Source organism: Oreochromis niloticus, linkage group LG3 (assembly GCF_001858045.2).
Source record: "Oreochromis niloticus isolate F11D_XX linkage group LG3, O_niloticus_UMD_NMBU, whole genome shotgun sequence".
Classification (NCBI taxonomy): domain Eukaryota; kingdom Metazoa; phylum Chordata; class Actinopteri; order Cichliformes; family Cichlidae; genus Oreochromis; species Oreochromis niloticus.
Genome location: NC_031967.2, coordinates 23198476 through 23220528, shown reverse-complemented (window position 1 = coordinate 23220528; position 22053 = coordinate 23198476). Strand labels below are relative to the sequence as shown.

The window sequence follows — 22053 nt, the reverse complement described above, 5'->3', positions numbered from 1 at the left end:
CTAAAAGTGTGCACCAGCTGATGTGACTGAAACAATTGTGTGTAATTGTGTCACAGATGATGGTAATGGTCCTATCCTGGTGAGTCCTGTTCATCCTGTGACTGAGGGAGCTTCTGTTCGTCTGAGCTGCAGTTTGAGAACACAAAAAATACTTTCCAATGTGTTTTTCTATCACAATGACAAACTTATTCAAAATGATCCCCGAGGGGAGCTGAAGATCTCTGCAGTGTCAAAGTCTGATGAAGGTTTCTACAAGTGTCAGTACTCAGGAAGAGAGTCAGCACAGAGCTGGATGTCAGTTAAAGGTGAGCAGGATCAAAACATCTGATGCTTTTTTCTAAACCAGTTTGAGGACTGAGAAGGAACATTAAGTTGTCTGATTTAAGCCCTGAAGTCACCTGGGTGAATTTTGTAAGATCATTTATAAAAGTATATAAAATATAATTATAATTTATCAATAATTAATTAATGTTTGATGTAACTGTGTCAGGAGCTGACAGCTCTTCATCTCCTGTGTGGTTGATTGTTGGACTGGTTTGTGGAGTCTCTCTCATTATTATTCTCCTGCTCTTGTTGTATCGCTGCAGAAGAACCAACAGTGAGAAATTTTCCTTTACTTACTACAAACTCTTTATCATTCAAAGACACAAATGCATCATGATGTTTATTTAAAAGCAAAAGCATTTTACATTTTTAATAAAGGTGCTGCTAATGAGCAGACGCTCAATCAGGCTGAAGATCAGCAGCAAGTGTACTCCTCTCTTCTTCATGGTTAGTTTTTCATGTAGTTTCAAAAATTGTGATGCCATTCGCAACAAGACAGTACTTATTACATTTGCTGCAGCTTGTAATATAAATATCTTTTGCAAGAATATTTGTGTTTAAATTAGTATCACAGACATGAGGTGACTGATTTTCTCTGACCTGCAGGTGTTCGTTGTGTCTATGAGACAGTCAGAAGATGTGAAAACACTGAAAATGGTAAAGTTTACACTTTCATTAATATAGAGCTTGTGAAATCTGGATGATTATACAACAACTGTGTTCAAAATTAAAGTTAATAAGATTATTATTTCAGGTTCAGCAGAAGGTGATTACGCCAATGTCACATCTGTGATTCAGCTCAAAGTCATTAACAAGACAAGTGAGTGCACAAAATGTGAGATTTGAAATGCAAAATATACATTGGTAATTATTCTCACTGATAATAAATGCATTTGTGGACAAAACAGAGGGTGTTTGTTTTGAAATGCTTTAATTTGATCACCTCAACAGGGCAACGTGGTGACCCAGAGGAGAGCTCTGACTACAATAATGTCAATCCAAATTCAGCCTCAGCTCTAACATGAAGCTAAACAGAAGCTTGTAAGTTCAAACAGGAAGATCTGTAATCACATGTGTCTGCTTTACATCACTTCCACTTTCTCATGCTGTCAAGCTCAATGTGACATCACTGGTCTTGTCCAATCATCTTTCTGCCAGTCTGTTCAGCCCAATCAGCTTTCATTCCACAGTCTTTACTCACTGCTCATGTGTCATTCTCCCTTACATTTGACCTCGTGCAACCCACCTCCATCTCCGCCTCACCCATGTTAGTCAGGCTCCATCCAAGCCTCCATCTTCATCTCCACCACCAGCGTCTAGACTCCAGGAAGTCCTGTTCTGTTCTGCTGTGATGGGCCATCGGGGTCTAATCACCAATAATATGTTTATTTCTTTCAAATGATCTCTCCTTATTGAACTTTTAACAGCAGCCCTTTAGCTGTTTTTATTTTTTGTATTTAAAGTCACTTTGAGTGAACAGGAGAAGATTCTGAATACAAAGCAATGATTGTGACTCGACCTCTTAACATCTGTTTAAGTGTTTCTGTTATTGTAAAATTATTAGTGAACTGAAGGCATTTTTTGGACTTTCTCTCTTATTGCATTCATACTAATAACATCCATACTAAAAGGCTTTCTAGTGTGTACTGAGGTATCACATTACTGCTAAACATCTAAAATTTATTGTTAAAAATTGGGCTCTGCTAGCTTATTGTTGTTTCAGTGTAATGTTTAAATATAAATAAACAGTATGGAAATATTTTCTTTCAAACTTTCATGCAAGTTTGTTTTTCCACTTTGTGAAAGTTATTAATGACCGTTAAATGCAAAGCTTGTATCAGTGTTTCTATTTTAAGTGTTTGTGAATGATTCAGTACAATAATTCAACACTCTTACATTGTTCACCGTGTCACAGAACGGCTCACCGCTGGCTCTCTGAAATGATTTCTCTGCCACCTCAGGCGTGGTCACATCATGAACCCAGAATCTCAGTTTCTTCCTTTTTTGGTTTAGTAAAATCAGGATCTGCTCGCTTCATGCTGACTGTTTTCTTCTTTTCTTTCTTCGTGCATTTTTTAAGGATGCATTTCTCGCAAAAATGCAATGTATTCTGTGAAAATGAAGGACACAGGACTACAAGGCAGATGATAAAGCATTAGAACAGGGTTACTACTTGCATTCCATTAGACATCAAACCTCCTTTAAACTTCACAAATAAGTTGCATTTGGTGTACACAGAGAATACTTCACTCACATCACCTGAGTAAATAAAAATACTGTCAGATAATGAAGAAGGAAAACCAGCTATTACACAACTCAGTCAAGGTAAACGATAGTTATTAGATCCATCATGCTGATTTTATGAAGAAATGGCAAACTTTTTAAAATCATTAAAAAGAAATAAAAAACTCACAGAGAACTATGATTCATTTTTTAAAAATGTTGTTGACCTGTCTTGACTCACTGTGCAGGGTAACCGATCAATGTTACCGTCCGAGTTGTAAAGACAGTTTCTAATTATTTTTATTAAATATTGAAATATATTGAAATATTTTTTAAATAAAATTAACTGATATTTTTAATTAATTAATGACAAACTTAATTAACTTTTTGAATGATGCATTTATTTAATGTTGGCACTCTTGACACTCCATACATATTAGTAATGACTAACATGAAGTGAAATGCACATCATTTCCTCACTTTATGCCACCTGCAGGTTGTATAATGGACATATTTAAAAGTCTTTGGCAAGTGTGAGTCAAAATTATGTGGTTAGAAGTTCAACGCACGTTTATAAAGTTTGATTATCATACAGCAACAAGAATAGGAATTGATTTTCAACAGCACTTTATAACCACTCCGATCATACTTGTCGCATCGCTGTTTCCAAGAAAACAGTGAAGTTTCACCAAAAGCAAAGAGCATATGAACTAAATCAAGTCTCTCTTGATTGAGATGATAAGCTCTGGGCTGTTAAGGTTCGACGATCAGCCAGAAAATTATTGGGCCTGGAAGCAATCCTTCCACAGTTCTACAGAGGACTTAAAACTGACGTAGAGAGAGGAGCTTGATCTGCTATGTATATGGCTGGGACCAAAGTCATCAGAGCATGCTAAGAGGATACGAGCGGTCCACATACATGATGCAGTTGCAGGTGTAAGAATGGTATGGCAAAGGTTGGAAGACTGCTATGGATCACCGGAAGCAATTGAAGAGGCTCTCCTGAAGAAAGTGGATGATTTTCCAAGAATCTCAAATCGAGAAAATCAAAAGCTGAAAGAGCTGGGAGACATTCTTTTGGAGCTTGAAGCTGCCAGAGCTGATGGGTTCCTACCAGGCCTCAGTTACCTGGACACATCTCGGGGCATCACTCCAATCGTCCAAAAGTTGCCATACTCCCTGCATGACAAGTGGGTCTCTCTAGCATCTCGTTCCAAAGAAAATCATCAAGCGTCTTACCCACCGTTCTCCTTCTTCGCAAAGTTTGTTTGTGATCAGGCCAAAACACTCAATGATCCAAGCTTTGCCCCTCTCACAGGTGGTTGGAGGACAGGGAAGCCAGAACACTCCTTCAAATCAAACATGAAAATACCCATTTCTGTCAAAAAGTCAGAAGTCTTCTCAAACTCTAAAAGCATGCAAGCCAGCCCCTCAGGGAAGAGGAGGGCCGAACCAGATGAACAATGCCCACTCCACAACAAACCACACCCCCTCAGAAACTGTCGTGAGTTTAGGAGTAAATCTTTGGATGAAAGCAAAGCTTATCTTAAAGAGAATAATATTTGCTTTAAATGCTGCGCTTCATTCACTCATCTAGTGAAAGACTGCCACAAAAATGTTCAGTGCAGAGAGTGCAAGAGTGAGAACCACCCTACTGTGTTACATCCAGGGCCGGCACCCTGGATAACAGAGACTTCTGTAACCACAAGAGAGCAAGGCGGGGAGCAAGGAGAAGAAGTTCCTCAAGCTGTCACAGCAAAATGCACAGACATTCGTGGGACTAGCGTTAGAACAAGGTCGTGCTCCAAAATCTTTCTTGTCAGAGTTTATCCAGCCGGCCAGAGGGAGAAAGTTGTTAAGGCGTACGTTGTTCTCAACGAGCAGAGCAATAAGTCCTTGGCAAGAACAGAGTTTTTTGAGCTCTTTGGAGTTACTGAGGGCACGGCAGCATACACCTTGAAGACCTGCTCAGGAGTTATTGAAACAACAGGGCGCCGAGCTAACAATTTCATCATGGAGTCATTAGATGGTAAGACTCACATTCCACTCCCCACCTTAATCGAATGTGACATGCTCCCTGATGATAAGTCCGAAATCCCCACACCTGAGATTGCCAGACATTATCCACATTTCAAGCGGGTTGTGGATAAAATCCCGGCTATAGATCCATCAGCAAGCATCCTGATCTTGCTCGGTCGAGATGTTCCACAGACACACAAGGTTTGAGAGCGATGCAATGGGCCCCACGGTGCCCCCTACGCCCAGCGTCTCGACTTGGAATGGGTGATTGTGGGAGAGGTTTGTCTCGGAAGAGCCCACAAACCAGAGTTTGTAAACATCTATCGGTGCAACGTGCTGAGTAACGGTCATACATCTCTGTTCGACCCTTGCACTAATAGTCTACACATCAAGGAGAAGCTTGACCCTCCAGAGCAGCATCGTCAGTTTCCAGGAGCTAACGCATCCGAAATCCTGTTTGATGGGAAAGATAGCCTTGGTAAAGGGGTCTTCCAGCAAACGCCACACGACAACAAGCCTGCTATGTCTATGGAAGACAAAGTCTTTCTGGAAATAATGGACAACAAGGTCTTCATGGACGACTCGAATAGTTGGGTGGCACCACTACCCTTCAGGCAACCAAGGCGCAAACTCCCTAACAACCGAGCCCAAGCAGTTAAGTGTCTTTTGACATTATGGCACATGCTGGAAAAGAAGCCAGATATGAAAGAACACATGATTGCCTTCATGCAGAAGATCTTTGAGGCAGGTCATGCTGAACCAGTACCACCACCCACTGGTGAACAAGAGTGCTGGTATTTGCCAATCTTCGGAGTGTATCATCCGCGAAAACCAGGTCAGGTACGGGCAGTGTTCGACTCCAGCGCTAAGCATGATGGTGTCTCCCTGAATGACATCCTGCTGAGTGGCCCTGACTTGAATAATTCACTTTTAGGAGTCCTCATCCGCTTCCGCAAGGAACCTGTAGCAGTGGCAGCAGACATAGAACAGATGTTCTATTGCTTCAAAGTCCGCCATGATCACCGGGACTTTCTACATTTCCTCTGGTTCGAGGACAATGACCCCACCAAGCGCATCACAGAGTATAGGATGACCGTGCACGTATTCGGTAACAGCCCTTCTCCCACTGTTGCCATATACGGCTTGAGAAGAGCATCTCTGCAAGGACAGGAAGACCACAGTGCAGAGGCAAAACAGTTTGTTCTAAAGAACTTTTACGTGGACGATGGTCTTGCTTCCTTCCCCACCGATGACAATGCCATCCGAGTCCTGAAGGAAACCAAGGAGATGTTGGCTGATTCCAACATACGGCTACATAAGATAGCCTCCAACCACGACGTAGTAGTGGAAGCGTTTCCACCTGAGGAACGTGCTAAAGAGTTGAAAAACCTAGAGCTGGGTGTGGATCCGTTGTCTATGCAGAGAAGCTTAGGTTTCAACTGGCACCTTCGAACCGACAGCTTTACCTTTCTTGTCTCCCAGGAGGAGAAGCACTTTACCCATAGAGGTATTCTCTCCACAGTTAACAGCATATTCGACCCGTTGGGGTTTGCAGCTCCTATAGTAGTCCAGGGCAAGGCTATAGTCAGAGAGCTATGTGCTGAGCATTGTGATTGGGACACCCCAATACCTGCTGAAAAAGTGGCACAGTGGAAGTCACAGAAGGCACTCGAGCAACTTCACATACCAAGGCCATACCTACCTGTTTCCCTGCTTTCCACACGGCACAGGGAGTGTGTTTTATGTGTGTTTTGCGACGCGTCCACCATGGCCATCTCTGCAGTTGCCTACCTCAGGGCAGTTGATGATGAAGGACACTGTTTTGTAGGATTCTGCATGGGGAAATCTAAATTAGCACCCCGGCATTCCCATACTGTGCCCCGTCTAGAGCTTTGTGCGGCCGTACTAGCAATTGAGCTGGCTGATATCTTGAAGGATGAGCTAGATGTCGAAATCCACAAAGTGAAGTTTTACACCGACTCCAGAGTTGTGCTGGGCTACATCTACAACGCCAACCGGAGGTTTTATGTGTATGTTGCTAACAGAGTAGCACGTATCCGGAAGTCTTCGCAGCCTGAACAGTGGCACTTTGTCAGTTCAGAACACAATCCTGCCGACCATGGTACCAGACCAGTTCCAGCTGCACTGTTGAGAGATACAAACTGGGTTTCTGGGCCGTTGTTTCTTGAAAACGACGAGGGAGTTGCACTTACCCCAGATGTGCGTCCACTGATTGCAGCCTTTGCTACAAAAGCTTCTGAAAGACCGCTTGGTTCACACAGTTTGAGCGCTTTTCCAGCTGAAAGACACTTGTATGTGGCATAGCCAAGCTCATCCAGAAAGTCAGATCCTGTGCTAAGACTCTGGAGGGAGATTCGACAAAGGTAGATGAGCGTACACAGGCAAGAACAGTAATTGTCCAGACTGTACAGCAAAAGGACTTCAAAGAAGAACTCAAGAGCCTGTTCAAAGGTGAGCTTGTCTCAAAACACAGTCCTCTCAGGAAACTTGACCCTTTCTTGGATTCAGACGGTGTACTGAGAGTTGGTGGCCGCACGTCATTATCTGCGATCTCGTGGGAAGAGAAACATCCTATAATCATTCCAAAAAGCAACCACATTGCTACCTTGTTGGTGCAGTATTATCATGAGCAAGTAGTACACCAGGGTAGGCACTTCACGGAAGGGGCCATCATATCCGCTGGACTGTGGATTCTGGGAGGGAAAAGACTTGTATCGAGCATCATACGCAAGTGTGTCACCTGTAGGCGATTGAGAGGAAGTCTGGAAAAACAAAAAATGTCCAACTTACCTGCTGATTGGTTGACCCAATCTCCTCCTTTCACCCAAGTTGGTTTAGATGTTTTTGGACCATGGATGATTTGTGCCCATCACACAAGGGGAGGCCTTGCAGAGAGTAAGGCTGGGCTGTTATGTTTACTTGTTTGGTAACAAGGGCAGTTCACCTGGAGGTGATAGAATCTCTGTCTACGTCAAGCTTCATAAATGCGCTTAGGCGATTCACTGCCATCAGAGGTCCAGCAAAGCTCTTTTGTTCAGACCGAGGCACAAACTTTGTCGGTGCATGTAAAGAACTTGGTATAACCCCAGAAGATACAACACTTCAGTCTTACCTCAAAGACCAAGGCTGCACGTGGGACTTCAATCTTCCACACTCCTCCCACATGGGGGGAGCATGGGAAAGAATGGTAGGGATGGCTCGCTGCATTTTGGATAGCATGTTGCTCAAGATGCATTCCCCTAGTCTTTCACACGAAGTGCTCACCACGCTGATGGCAGAGGTCGCAGCCATCATGAATGCCCGGCCAATAGTCCCTGTGTCTTCAGATCCAGACATGCCAACCATACTCACCCCTGACGACACTCCAGCCGAGAAGGAAATGGCAAGCAGAACAAGCCAGCCTTCAAGTTGGAGATGTTGTGCTCCTAAAGGACAAAGAGGCTAAATGAAATCAATGGCCCACAAGACTTGTGGTAAATACCTTTCTGGGTCAAGACGGGAGGGTCCGGAAAGTGGAGGTGAGAGTTGTTCAAGGAGGCACCCCCAGGGTGTATTCGAGACCCGAAACTGAAGTTGTGTTGTTACTCAGAGGGACATAGTGGTATACCAGGCGGGGAGTGTGCTGCCCCTTTAAGGCAGGCATGATAATTTGGGTGTGTATTTTTTGTACCAGCAGACTTGCCGTAGTACCTCGCCAGTGAAAAATAGTCCTTTAGCCAAACTGTTGTCTGTTCCACTTTTTGTTCACTTTTTCTTGCTGAGCCTGAGAGAGCACATGCCTGTAAGTAGTTGCTATCTGTTTTGTAAGCTTTCCAGTGTTAGTTTTGTGTAGCAGTTTAGAGTTTGTGTGAGAAACTTTCCTTTGTGTGAAAAACGGCCACGATGCTAACACGTTAGCCCGTCTACAGGATTTCCCATTTAATGTTCGCATTAAGCTAATCGCTAAATGCCTGGGCCTAATAACCAGTGGAAGGGTCTGGATATGCTTGTGTTTATGCGTTATATAGGGTGACCAACCGTCCTCTGTTCCCCGGACATGTCCACTTTTCACGTTCTGTCCGGGGCGTCCGGGGGATTTTCGAGATTGATAAAAATGTCCGGGTTTTCCTACAGTCCGACAGAGGACCCATGTGTGAGACGTCATCCCCGAACTGCTGTTTTGTGAGAGCTTTTTCGGCGCTCACAGATGGGACTGACAGTGTGCAGCAATGCGCCTAATGATGTTTAAAAGATCCCAAAGCGCAAGTGCATCTTTTCAGACGAACTGCAAAAGAAATTTCCCTCGTACTGACCATAGCTGGACTGGCCCGGTATGCCCGATGGCTTTTTCGTTTTTATGGGCCGATGGTTTTTTTTTTTTGTAACGGTATAAACAACGAAATGTGGTGGATTGGCCAGATGCTGGCCGATGTGTAAAAATAACTCAGTTGCTTTGTGGCGGCTGTGGCGGAGCTTCCACAGAGGCCAGCAGGTGGATGAGGGAAAGGGGAGGCAGGAGGAGGACAGACCCGAGGCGGCCGCCAGTCCGAGTGTCAGGTGAACTGAACTTCAGGTAAGAAGTTATGACCTGCAGTCTATCTGGGTCAGATATAAACCAAGTTTAGGTGTAGTTTATTTTCGCTGTGTTGACTTTTTACAGTCAGTTACAACAGAGGTTCCCATTGCGGGGGGGCGTGGTATGAAAAGAAAAAAAAAAAAAAGAGCGCTTGGACACTGTGGACAGGTTTTTGACGGGGCTCCCACATAAACGCAAAGCAGGAGATGAAGCATCGCCAAATATGTTTCCAAACCAACTTCCTTCCAAGCCAAAGACAGGAAAATATGGTGAAGCATATCTTCACTTTGGCTTCACCTGCACAAGTGCCAAGGTAGGTCTCCCCTGCAAAATTAGTTTCCCTGCGTCGGGAGCACGCGCTGGGCTCTCCAAATCACGGACAAACAGTATCCCACATTCTTGATTTTTAGTTCACAAACACTTCTTGTAATAACTAACTACTCCTGACATTTTGGACATGTTAGCTCTTTATGCAGTAAAGTTACAGTGGGATACAAATAATATCAGGCTGATCCTGCCACGATTTGTTCCCCCTGTTCAAATCACGGACAAACAGTATCCCACAGCTGTTTATGTGTTTAAACCCATTTTGCACAGAGAGACATTTTTTGAAAAATGTATTGATAGCAATGTTGAATATTATTACACAGGAAAAAAAACAACTACACGTAAAATAATTACACCGTGACGCCTCTGCCTTTCTAAATGGAGGGACAGTAACTGCGTGTGTATATGTAAGCGTGTAAAACCTGAAGATAGTCAGATTAACAGTAACAGTATTTTGTCTCTATCTGCCATTCTGCAATTCATCTCATGTAAACGATAATGTGGCGCACAGCGTGACGTGAAAAGAGGCACATACCTTTGACGTTGCATGACGAACTCTGTAATCCTCGTCCACACGTAAACGCAAAAAAAGGAGTTTTAAATAATCTCCGTTTTCGGTGAATCGCAACGCCGTTTACGTGTTGACGAAAAGTCCAAATGCACAGAAACAGCTGAGTTTTCAAAAATACCCGTGTAGGTGTGGACGTAGCATAAAAGAGTTAGTAGTATATTTCATTACTACCTGTAATTTATTGCCGTTTACTTGTATTTGCTTAATTGTTTACTAAATGTTTGAGGCGTGAAATAAACCGCAATGGAGTTTGTAAACAAAATATGGGTGTGTGTGTTTGAAGGATGTGTTTGTGGGTGGGGTTAGGTGGTGGGGGGGCACGAACATTTTTCTTGTAAAAAAGGGGGCCTGGCAAAAAAAGTTTGGGAACCACTGAGTTACAATAACTCGTAGCGCGAGCTAGCATGACGGCGTTTCTATACAGCTGGGTGGGTGCTATGATGTTACTGATAGTGAACTTTATTTTATTCATAAGGTTAGTTAGTAGATTTGCCGACCGTCCCCTAAAAAACGGAATTCAGAGAAAATATTACGCGTTTCGTATTGAGCTGAAAAGGAACACAGTTTGCCCCGGACTTCAGCTAGAATGGAAAAAAGAAACAAAGCTGGAGTTATTCTGCGTCTTTACGCTGCAGCTGTTTCTTCTCTCATTCTCTCCCCCTCCCTCTCCTGTCGCTACTTCAATCATGAAACTGATCACTGATCAGCTGATCGGCTTTTCTGACGCAAGTCCCGTCTCACTTGCTTGCTTGATCGCCCACTTCGCACCAGAAAGAAGAAACCAATGTCGCGTTAAACAACAGCAGCACGTTTAAAGTTGATCAGCTGTTGTTAGAATTTATTTAATATTACTTTCTAGTATCAGCTGATGTTTGCTGGAGCCACAGCTGTAAAAGCTGCTGGTCATGATATCGGTTTGGATATGTGGTGAGAGGGAAACATGAAGATGAAACCAGGAGATGTCCTTACTGAATCATCAGAGCTGAACAGGTGATGGAGAAACAGGTTTACCTTTTAGATGACATGAATGAGTTGAAGGGAAGTTATGAACTGTTTCTGAGAGACAAATGACACCAGGATCCTTTTCTACGTAGCTGACAGCTGGTAACTGTGCAGGGGCGGGTCTAGCAAAGTTTTGCCAGGGGGCCATGTAGGGCATTAACAGGGAAAGGGGGGCACAAAGAAATACTTTTCTTTCTTATTCTCATTTAAAATGTCTAGCTTTTAATAAATAATTATTTGAATCTTACAACCAAAGTTTTTATCTGATGTAAAATGTATAGAAATCATACATATACCAAGAAGACAGTGTACATCACTGTCACAACAGTGTTCGTTTTTATTGAAAGGCTTTATGGCTTTTCCTATAATACCTGGTGGGCCGGTCTCTAGTCAAAATGCCCGGGCCAGTTTTATGTTTCTTTAAGCAAGTTCTTCTTGACTGAGCCAAGTGTCCTCTTTTTTGGAAATCAAAATATGGTCACCCTTAGGGATGGGTATCGAAAACCGGTTCTTGTTGAGAACCGGTTCCCACTGTTTCAATTCCTTGGAATAGTTTGCCATTTTTGCAAACGATTCCCTTATCGATTCCAGTCGCCCCGAATGACGTCACCACGTTGCAGAGCGTCGGAGCGTACCTGGCAGGAAACACGGCGCCTAAGCGGCTCAAACGCTTAAAAGTTTGTTTATACTTTACGAGAACGGATGACAACAGGGCAACTTGCAATACTTGCAAAGTAGATATTTCATTAAGGGAGGAAACACTACGAATATGCAAAAGCATTTGCTCACAAAACACGCGATGAACTTAAATGAATTTCTTTAATTCCACTCCGGACTCGTGAATCTCAACCCAGCAGCAGCAGCGGTAACGTTTGCACGTCATCTCCCGTTAATGCGGCAGGTAAATAATCAACTAACAGTGCATATTATGTTAGCGCGATCTGCTTTATTACTAAACCTGCCATTGTGCATTTAGGTGACCATGATGAGACAGACAGACAGAGTCTGGCTGGCGCTCGCTGGCAGTTGTCGCTGCAGTCTACCGGTAGCGTCTCTTTTCTGGCCCGAATGTCACCGAGCAGTGACTAGTTTGTGGTCAAAACCTTGCAGGCATTTGCCACAGCAGATGGTAAGTGAATGTGTTTAATTGTAGGCAGGGACATTACTGGATATTCTTGTGTAATTGCTACAGAATAATTTATGTTATACTTTGTTATTGCTACAGAAGAATATTTATTTTATTATTTTACGTTTACAATTTGGGTTTGTAAGGCCATGTTACTCCTAAATTTCTATCTTGTTGAAAGAGAAGATATAAAACAGTTCTAAGCTAATCGACCTTAGTGTTCTCCTTTTTAAAAACAAGAATCGATAAGAGAATCTGTTTGCAGGGTATGCTTGCTGGGATGGCTCATACTAAACAAGTGAAGTGCAGCTGAATGGAACTCCAGAGCTCATGGATCTGCTTCACATCGACGTGGAGACAGATGCTGTGGACCCCAAGCCCGGGAGAGAGGACCTGCTGTGTTCTGTGAGTGCACTGTGATAATACTAATGATAGTCACTTTATTAGTGTAGCACATTTAAAGGGCACACAGTGCATCACAGTTTGGATGGAAGGACACATTAAGGATCAGTCAGCATGGCCCATAATAGAAACACATAATCAAACATACGGTATTACAGTTATTCCTGTATACACACTTACACACACACATTAGAGGAACAGAAATCCCAAAATCATGGGACAACGGAGTTTTCAGCAATCTTGTTAAAACAAACCACAGATGCAGCTGAACTGATGGGCTGTTCCAGTATTTAGGAGCCACAGCTTGAAAAGCGTGATCGCCTTTGGTTTTAAAATGAGAGCAGGGAGCAGATAGGAAGCACTGATCAGAGGATCAATGTCTCAGCAGGTCTGCCATACAGGCAGCGGCTCGGCCATGCAGAGCTTTATATGTTATTATTAACATTTTGAAACAGTTGAGGCTTTTTTCATCATCTTAATTGCAGATATCACTAAATTACTTAACTTTTAAATTACACTTTTTTATCCAGAGGTGTGAAAACTGCTAAATAAAGGTTTGAGGTGAACATGATTTGAGATGACCTGATGATCCTGTTTAATTTCTACACCCAGGAGCGGGACTACGTGTTTGGCGATCGTGGCTGAAGAGTTGGGAGTTCGCCTTGTATTCGAAGGTTGCCGGTTCGAGCCCAGTCTTGGTCGTTGTGTCCTTGGGCAAGACACTTCACCCGTTGCCTACTGGTGGTGGTCAGAGGGCCCGGTGGCGCCAGTGTTCGGCAGCCTTGCCTCTGTCAGTGCGCCCCAGGGTGGCTGTGGCTACAACGTAGCTTACCATCACCAGTGTGTGAATGGGTGCATGACTGGATATGTAAAGCGCTTTGGAGTCCTTAGGGACTAGTAAAAGCGCTATATAAGTACAGACCATTTACCATTTGTATTCTTAATTTGATGATGTACAGCAGATTAATGTCAGGATTAAAGACAATGGCAACATTTTTAAGTAAATCTGTTTTCCTGTAGTTTAAGTGGATGTCTGGTCTGGTAGCGATGATGGTTTGGAGACAGTGGTAATGACATAAAGAGACATCAGAGGGACAGCTCAGGTTGAGCAGTTTAGAGTTGAAGTTAGAGACATGTGTAGAGGAGGGATGGTTGATATATTGGACAAGGGATGTTGAAGATGAAGCTACCAGGCAGGAAGAAAAGAGGAAGACCTCAGAGAAGAGTCAGGGATGTAGTGAAGGAGGACATGTAGAGGGTTGCTGTGACAGAGGCGGATGACAGGAACAGGGTGAGATGGAGGCAGAGTGATGTGCTGTGACGATCCCTAAAGAGAGAAGCTGAAAGAACAGCTTTTTTCCAACAGTGTGTCTGATATCTTCACACATGTGAGGATTATTGCTGTGCTCACAGTTATTTGTCTGTTTAATGAACAGAGGAATGTCCTGAGGAAGCAGCGGCACTGGGAGAAGCAAGTGGCTGCGAAGAAAAGCAGGAGGAAAGAAGAGAAGCTGAGGAGGAAGATGAATCGTGAGCTGGAGTCAGGTAAAGAGCAAACAAAGAGAAGCTTACAGAGGAACTGAAAGTGAAAGTCTCCAGCTGGTGACATCACAGCATCTGTCCCTTTCTTTGTGTGTTCTTTGATATTCAGGCACTGGCACAGAGCATCAGTTTACCAAGCGGGTCATGAAGGCGATCACTAAAGAGCGTCTAGCTGAGGCTCGGTCCACCGGGCTCAAACTCTGCGTTGACCTCAGTATGACAGACTGCATGTCTGATAAGGTCGGTGGACAATGAAAAAACCTTACAACGTTTTCAACTTACAAAAAAACCTCCTTTCATTTAAGAAGGTGGTGTTTATACACCTCCAGCAGTGCACGTTTTGTTGTTTCAGGAGATAAGCCGACTGGCAGGCCAGCTGAGGCGTCTCTACGGGTTGAATAAGAAGGTGACCCGACCGTTTCATCTTTTTCTGACAGACCTGAGAGAGGACAGTCGCCTCTACAGAGAGTGCGTGCGAATGAATGACGGCTTCCTCAACTACACGGTGATATATATGTGTCTATAAGTTTGTTTTAATAGTTAAAAGGATTTTAAGTGAACGAACCCTTCAGCAAATCTTTAAAACAATGTGCATGTGAGCATTTATAGGACTGTAATTCACTTATTAAAGGACACTTTTGAGTTTAGTTTTCTCAAAATGTTTCACCAGAAATTGTCTCAGTGTTTTATGAGCAGGTGCTAATTGTTGTCATTTTTCTTCCTGTGTGTTTTGTTCAGATGGATATAACAGATGAAAGCTGTCTGGACCTGTTTCCTCCAGAATCGGTTATCTACCTCACTCCAGATGCTGAAGAAGGTGTGAAAAAATCTGAGCAAAGATGCTTTAAATTAGATTTAAATTAGATTAGATTTCATGTATGTCTTTGTTTTGCTCTTGAAATGCATTATTGATCCAGCAGGTGGCGTCATTTAGCTGTCATGTTTACTGCTGCTCACCTCGCTCCTGATTTGAAGTTTCATTAATATTATTTATAAAAATTAGTTTCTTGTGATTTGGAACTTTAATAAGATGAAATTAATAGAAAACAGCATTAAAACACTAAAAATATATTAATGAAATATTTATAGAGAAACAAAAATATTACACAAGATGTACACTCAGTGGCCATTTTATTAGGCACACCTGTTCAACTGCTCTGTCACGCAAATATCTAATCATCTAATCACCCAATCACATCGCTGTAACTCAGCGCATTTATTAGTTCAGACATGGTGAAGACGACCTGCTGAAATGTAAACTGAGCATCAGAATGAGGAAGAAAGGTGATTTAAGTGACTTTGAAGGTGGCACAGTTGTTCTCAGACAGGCTGGTCTGAGTATTTCAGAAACTGCCATCTCTGGGGTTTACAGAGGATGGCCCGAAACAGAGAAAATATCCAGTGAGCGGAAGATCTCTGGGTGAAAATGACCTGTTGATATCAGTTCAGTCCAGTACTAGCAAGGTGTACCTAATACAGTGGCCAGTGAGCGTGTGTACATTATATAATTTGCTGACATTCATTAAGGTTCTTTTTTTTTTTCCTCCTTTGTTTTCAGCGTTGGAATCAGTGGATGCTGACAAGGTTTACGTCCTCGGTGGTCTGGTGGATGAAAGCATCCAGAAGGTATTTTTCTGTGAAACTGATCTTAACACAGTACTGTAAGTATTATATCCAGTAGGTTTTTTTTCTCCTCTGCAGAAGTTGAGCCTGTCCAGAGCCGGAGAGCTGAGCGTCCACACAGCGAGGCTGCCTATAGATGAGTACATGGTGAAAAAAGACAACGTGAAGAATTTCCACTCAAAGATCCTGGCTGTGAATCAAGGCAAGCAAATATGTTTTTTGTCCAGAGGACACTTAAAGGTCTTTACCACCTGCTTTGTGTAATAAAGTTTTCCCGTGTCCGCAGTGTTTGACATCTTGTTGACTTTCTGCGACACCGGCAGCTGGAAGGAAGCTCTGCAGATGTGGTTTTCTCCAGGGAAGGGTTACGTGGTTGCAGGAGGCGATTCGCCGCCTCTTCCTGCAACATAGACTCATCGCGTAGAATAATGACTTCATTTAATTTCATATCAACTACTGAAACTCCTGTGAAAGGACATTGATAGAGAAAGACTCTTCATGCTGCTGGGGGGAGCTGTGCCTGGTTAAAGAGGACAGCGCGCTGGTGTTCGGTCATTTTAACACTGACAGATGTTTATTAGCTTTAAACCGACTGCAGGGAACACACACAAGAGCATTTGTGACTCTTTCACTGTTTTTCTAGAGTCTTCATAGTACCTTTATTTGTTATTCTCCAACTTCAGCTTCTGTGAACGGCAGCATTATGAGTATAATTTATATGTATATAGAAAGATAATTACTAATTATAATTTCTTAAAATGGACAAACAGTGAAGTGTTTTGCACTGAAAATCTTTTGCTTTATATGAATGTCTTTGTAGATACTGTATTTTTAAACTTCATGTGTATAAACAGATTTTTTAAACAACTCTGGGATAAATCTTACTTCTGTAATAATATTAAGTAGAAACGTTTTTTATTGCAATTTTACAACCTGGCAGACTTACACAGAATTATTTTTATGTCTCAGATTGCAAACTACAGCCTTCTGAGTCTTTTTATTATCAGTATTTTATTTTGACGTAAAATAAAATGGCACTTAAATATAACTAGAAAACGCAGTGTAAGATCCAGGAACTGTGCAGGAACTCCAGCGTTAGATTTATCATTAAATGGTAAAAATAGTAGGTAGGGTATATTTTTAAAATTGGCTGTGCTGTTTCCAGGAACTCTATAATTTAGTTTTAGGGAAATGTGACTCGCACCACAGCGAGGCTGAGTGTTTAATTTTCATTGTTTTCACAGTTAACCCTTTTTTTTTTTTTTTTAGAAGTTTTTCTTGTTGTTTTTCCAATTTTTTTGGGTAAATCTTGTCTACACTAGTATTTGGCAGTTTCACTAAGTCCAGAGAACTTACAGTGCTTTAAAAAATGAACCAAACCACCATCAAGTGTAAGGTTTATGCCACAACTACCCTTAATTAACAGTATTGGTAATTACCAGAATAATTTTTTATGCTTCTGTGTATATGGAGGACCACAAGAGCCATGCGCATCGAAATAAAGAATTCTGTGCTTAAATAATGAAATGTAGAATAAAATCTGCATTTGTAAATCCATTTTTGAATTGTACTTTAATAAACTGCATTTCAAAATCCATTTCCCTTTCCTGTTCGCTCAGGAAAGGGAAATGGAAGAGCACAGCAGCTTACAAAACACGTAGCTAGCTCGTACAGCTGCGACGTAAAATTTTCATAAGCTAAGATGACCTTAAAATAACGGGGCTACGTGCGGTGATGCTAGCGTTAGCCATGTTAGCACGTTACCTTCAACAGGTGGTCAGACTGCGTAAACAGGCACTCAGTCAGAGGTTAGCTCTCCGTTTCGCTGCAGGGTCCGTTCATTCTTCACATATCCGTGTCGAGCCGAGTGTAAATCCCGAGGCTGAACGGCCTTTGTACAAGTACACATGCTTCTTAGCAGGGCGAAGCTATGAGCTAGAAAAATCCAGGCTGGCAGACAGCCTATGTCTGACCAACCAATCAGAGAGCTCCTTACATCCCACGGTGTGGCTAATTTGAATAGCAGCAGGATTTTTAAAATGAAGTTGTTAATCCAACTGCTAATCCAACTGCTAATCCAAATGTTAATCTCTGAGCGAACAGGAAAGGGAAATGAATTTTGAAATGAGGAGTAGAATTGCCATTTTAAAAAGCATTTTGAAAATCACTTTATTAAAGTGCAATTCAAAAAAGGTTTTTGAAATGCAGTTTATTAAAGTGCAATTTGAAAAAGGTTTTTGAAATTAAGTTTATTAAAGTGTAATTTGAAAAAGGTTTTTGAAATTAAGTTTATTAAAGTGCAATTCGAAAAAAGTTTTTGAAATGCAGTTTATTAAATTGGAATTCAAAAATGTTTTTTGAAATGAATATTTAAAAAGCATTTTAAAAATCAGTTTATTAAAGTGCAATTCAAAAATGAATTTACAAATGCAGAATTTATTCTACTTTTCATTATGTAAGCACAGAATTCTTTATTTTGATGCGCATGGCTCTTGTGGTCCTCCAAAGTTTAGTCCACCAGTATGAGCAAGCTCTTTAATTGGAAATGATACTTTTAATGCTAAAATATAATTATTGTTGCACTTTCAATTCAGTTTTACAAGAAAGCATAAAAATACTAACGCACGTAATTATTAAACAGAACTTATGAAAAGAAAAAATAGTTTTAGTGGTTAAATAGGCCGGAGTCTGTCCTAGCTAACATAGTATGAGTTAATTAAAAAACACAAATATTAAAAGACAATTACCCATATTGTATATCATACATATTTAAAATGGACCTCTGATGCTCATCTCCAGCTCCAGGGTAGCTTTGCATGATTTACGGTTCAAAATATTGTGGCGAGCTCAGACAAGGAGGAGACAGAGGTATCGTTTGGTCTTGCTTCCCGCAGTTAGCCAGGGAGCACAGCCGTTTATTTGCATTCAACAGGAGAACACAGCCACTAGCCCAACTGCTCGGCGCAGCACTAGCATAACAATAATAAGAAAAAAAGGTGCCCTCTCTCCCAGAAAACACACAGTCGCAGAGAGAGCCCGTCACATGGTAACCATGGCAACATAATGCTGCCGCCAACAGAACACAGCTGTCAAACAAAACCCAAGCAGCCCTGACCCGCTACAATATCCTGAATCACCTGCTCCGTGGAGCAGACCCTCAGTTAATCTGTCCTCAGACTTTCTTTAGATTGGCTGCCCCTCACAAACAGACAGGTTTTAACAGCTGGTCTGAGGCTAATGTGCTCACAGCACTATATCAGGGGTATGCCCTCTGTCTGCCTAAATAATAGATGCAGGAAGCGAAAGATTTCAAAGACTCTGGGTGTCACGGCTTGGGGGATCAGTGAGACGCTGATCGGCCTTTTCTTCCTTTTCTCTCTCTCACTCTCTCTCTCTCTCCTCTCCTCTGTCGCCAGGGTGGAACTCATTGCGGGTTCACACCCACGGAAGGGAACACACCTGATGCCCATCAAGATGAGCGGCATTTAAGCCAGGAGAAGACTGCTGGATCGTTGTCTACCATGCGTCAGTGAGAGTCAAACTACAGCTCAAGCTAAGTCAAGCGTCTCTCTGTGAATATTGTTACTCACTATTGTTTCCTCGTCTACAGACCTCCTGGATTACCTTCACCAGACCTTTCCTCCATGCCACCCGTCTACCATGATCTCAAACAGGTGTTTTGCAAGGATAGAGCACGCTCGCTCCCTCCGCTTCGGCCGTATGACTGCAGCATTGATCTTCTTCCAGACGCACCTCTCCCTACTAGCCGCCTATACAGTCTGTCTCAGCCCGAACGTGAAAGTATGGAAAAATACATCAACGAATCACTCACCGCCGGTCTCATTCGCCCCTCGTCATCTCGTGTGGCCGCCGGTTTCTTCTTTGTCACCAAGAAAGACAAGAGCTTACGACCTTGTATACAGTGGCTTGCAAAAGTATAACTTATTTACAAATAAATAACTGAAAAGTGGGGTGTGCGTAATTATTCAGCCCCCTGAGTCAATACTTTGTAGAACCACCTTTTGCTGCAGTTACAGCTGCCAGTCTTTTAGGGTATGTCTCTACCAGCTTTGCACATCTACAGACTGAAATCCTTGCCCATTCTTCTTTGCAAAACAGCTCCAGCTCAGTCAGATTAGATGGACAGCGTTTGTGAACAGCAGTTTTCAGATCTTGCCACAGATTCTCGATTGGATTTAGATCTGGACTTTGACTGGGCCATTCTAACACATGGATATGTTTTGTTTTAAACCATTCCATTGTTGCCCTGGCTTTTTGTTTAGGGTCGTTGTCCTGCTGGAAGGTGAACCTCTGCCCCAGTCTCAAGTCTTTTGCAGACTCCAAGAGGTTTTCTTCCAAGATTGCCCTGTATTTGGCTCCATCCATCTTCCCATCAACTCTGACCAGCTTCCCTGTCCCTGCTGAAGAGAAGCACCCCCAGAGCATGATGCTGCCACCACCATATTTGACAGTGGGGATGGTGTGTTCAGAGTGATGTGCAGTGTTAGTTTTCCACCACACATAGCGTTTTGCATTTAGGCCAAAAAGTTCCATTTTGGTCTCATCTGACCAGAGCACCTTCTTCCACATGTTTGCTGTGTCCCCCACATGGCTTGTGGCAAACTGCAAACGGGACTTCTTATGGTTTTCTGTTAACAATGGCTTTCTTCTTGCCACTCTTCCATAAAGGCCAACTTTGTGCAGTGCACGACTAATAGTTGTCCTATGGACAGATTCCCCCACCTGAGCTATAGATCTTTGCAGCTCGTCCAGAGTCACCATGGGCCTCTTGGCTGCATTTCTGATCAGCGCTCTCCTTGTTCGGCCTGTGAGTTTAGGTGGACGGCCTTGTCTTGGTAGGTTTACAGTTGTGCCATACTCCTTCCATTTTTGAATGATCGTTTGAACAGTGCTCCGTGGGATGTTCAAGGCTTGGGAAATCTTTTTGTAGCCTAAGCCTGCTTTAAATTTCTCAATAACTTTATCCCTGACCTGTCTGGTGTGTTCTTTGGACTTCATGGTGTTGTTGCTCCCAATATTCTCCTTGACAACCTCTGAGGCCGTCACAGGGCAGTTGTGGAGCTGTTTTGCAATGAAGAATGGGCAAGAATTTCAGTCTCTAGATGTGCAAAGCTGGTAGAGACATACCCTAAAAGACTGGCAGCTGTAATTGCAGCAAAAGGTGATTCTACAAAGTATTGACTCAGGGGGCTGAATAATTACGCACACCCCACTTTTCAGTTATTTATTTGATCACAATCACAGACCCGGCTCTCGTAATGTCAAACCCGATGCCCTCTCACGCCAATTCGCCGCCTCCGAAGACGCTGCCCAGGACGCCCCCATTCTTCCTCACACGTGTGTTGTCGGGGTCCTAACCTGGGAGATTGAGTCAGCTATTCGAGAGGCCCAACGGACGGAACCGGACCCTGGTACGGGTCCCCCGGGCCTACTTTTTGTTCCCTGTACTGTCAGATCACGAGTTCTGCATTGGGCACATACTGCCAAGTTCACCTGCCACCCTGGGGTCCACCGCACCATTACCTTCCTCCAACGCTTCGCCTGGTGGCCGTCTTTAGCTAAGGACGTCCGCGAATACATCCCCGCCTGTCCTACATGCGCTCAAAATAAAAACGTCAATCAGCCATCCTCCGGCCTTCTCCAACCTCTACCGACCCCTGGTCGTCCGTGGTCTCACATTGCAGTTGACTTCATCAAGGGCCTCCCTACCTCATCAGGTAACGCAGTCATCCTTACTGTCATTGATCGTTTCTCTAAAGCTGCTCACTTTGTCGCCCTTCCCAAGCTCCCCACTGCTTTAAAGACAGCTCGACTCCTGACTAACCATGTGTTTTGCCTTCATGGGATCCCCACAGACATCGTCTCTGATAGAGGGCCGCAGTTCACATCACGGGTCTGGAAAGAATTCTGCAACGCCCTCGGAGCACAGGTCAGTCTCTCCTCTGGTTTCCACTCCCAGACTAATGGCCAGACAGAACGGGCCAATCAGGAACTCGAGGTGGCTCTCTGGTGCTTGGCATCCACCAATAAGACAACTTGGAGTGAGCAACTCCCGTGGGTCGAGTATGCCCAAAATAGCCTTACTGTCATGAAACGCTGTGTGGCAGGCAGGAGATGAGGACTCAAAGTGCAGGACTCACCGACTCAAAATCACAGCTTTATTTGCTGGTCACAGAAAAACTACCATACAAAGTAAACCAAGCTAAACTGGGAAACAACAAACTAAAACTCACAGGGACACAGTACATTGTGTACAGCACAGGGACCACACAGCAAGAGGGGCGACGCGACACTGAC

General features: G+C 43.1%; 2 protein-coding genes across 3 annotated transcripts; both read left to right on the top strand.

Annotated features, from left to right (window-relative positions):
* Nucleotides 1-270: 270 nt before the first annotated feature.
* On the top strand, nt 271-2486 carry LOC106097645 (uncharacterized). The gene is made up of 6 exons (XM_025905516.1): nt 271-305; nt 491-598; nt 703-771; nt 931-981; nt 1079-1144; nt 1276-2486. The coding sequence occupies exons 1-6, from the start codon at nt 293-295 to the stop codon at nt 1347-1349; spliced, it is 381 nt and encodes a 126-aa protein (XP_025761301.1). The 5' UTR covers nt 271-292; the 3' UTR covers nt 1350-2486.
* Nucleotides 2487-8288: 5802 nt separating this feature from the next.
* Nucleotides 8289-16984, top strand: LOC100708267 (tRNA methyltransferase 10 homolog B). Of its 2 annotated transcripts, none has more exons than XM_025905514.1 (9): nt 8289-8368; nt 12434-12573; nt 14007-14115; nt 14222-14352; nt 14465-14617; nt 14851-14929; nt 15671-15738; nt 15814-15937; nt 16022-16984. In XM_025905514.1, exons 2-9 carry the CDS (start codon nt 12499-12501, stop codon nt 16144-16146), a joined length of 864 nt encoding a protein of 287 aa, XP_025761299.1. In that variant the 5' UTR covers nt 8289-8368; nt 12434-12498; the 3' UTR covers nt 16147-16984. The 2 variants fall into 2 exon arrangements, with proteins under 2 accessions (XP_025761299.1, XP_003447636.2); XM_003447588.5 differs by lacking the exon at nt 8289-8368 and adding an exon at nt 12119-12171.
* Nucleotides 16985-22053: the final 5069 nt, after the last annotated feature.

Excerpts from the sequence above, each read along its gene's own strand:
- LOC106097645 (XM_025905516.1), top strand. Across the intron at positions 599-702 it reads TCGCTGCAGAAGAACCAACA|GTGCTGCTAATGAGCAGACG; the intron begins GTGAGAAATTTT and ends TTTTTAATAAAG. Across the intron at positions 982-1,078 it reads ATGTGAAAACACTGAAAATG|GTTCAGCAGAAGGTGATTAC; the intron begins GTAAAGTTTACA and ends TTATTATTTCAG.
- LOC100708267 (XM_025905514.1), top strand. The coding sequence starts at position 12,499 with ATGGATCTGCTTCACATCGACGTGGAGACAGATGCTGTGGACCCCAAG. Across the intron at positions 14,353-14,464 it reads CAGACTGCATGTCTGATAAG|GAGATAAGCCGACTGGCAGG; the intron begins GTCGGTGGACAA and ends TTGTTGTTTCAG. Across the intron at positions 14,618-14,850 it reads ACGGCTTCCTCAACTACACG|ATGGATATAACAGATGAAAG; the intron begins GTGATATATATG and ends TGTTTTGTTCAG.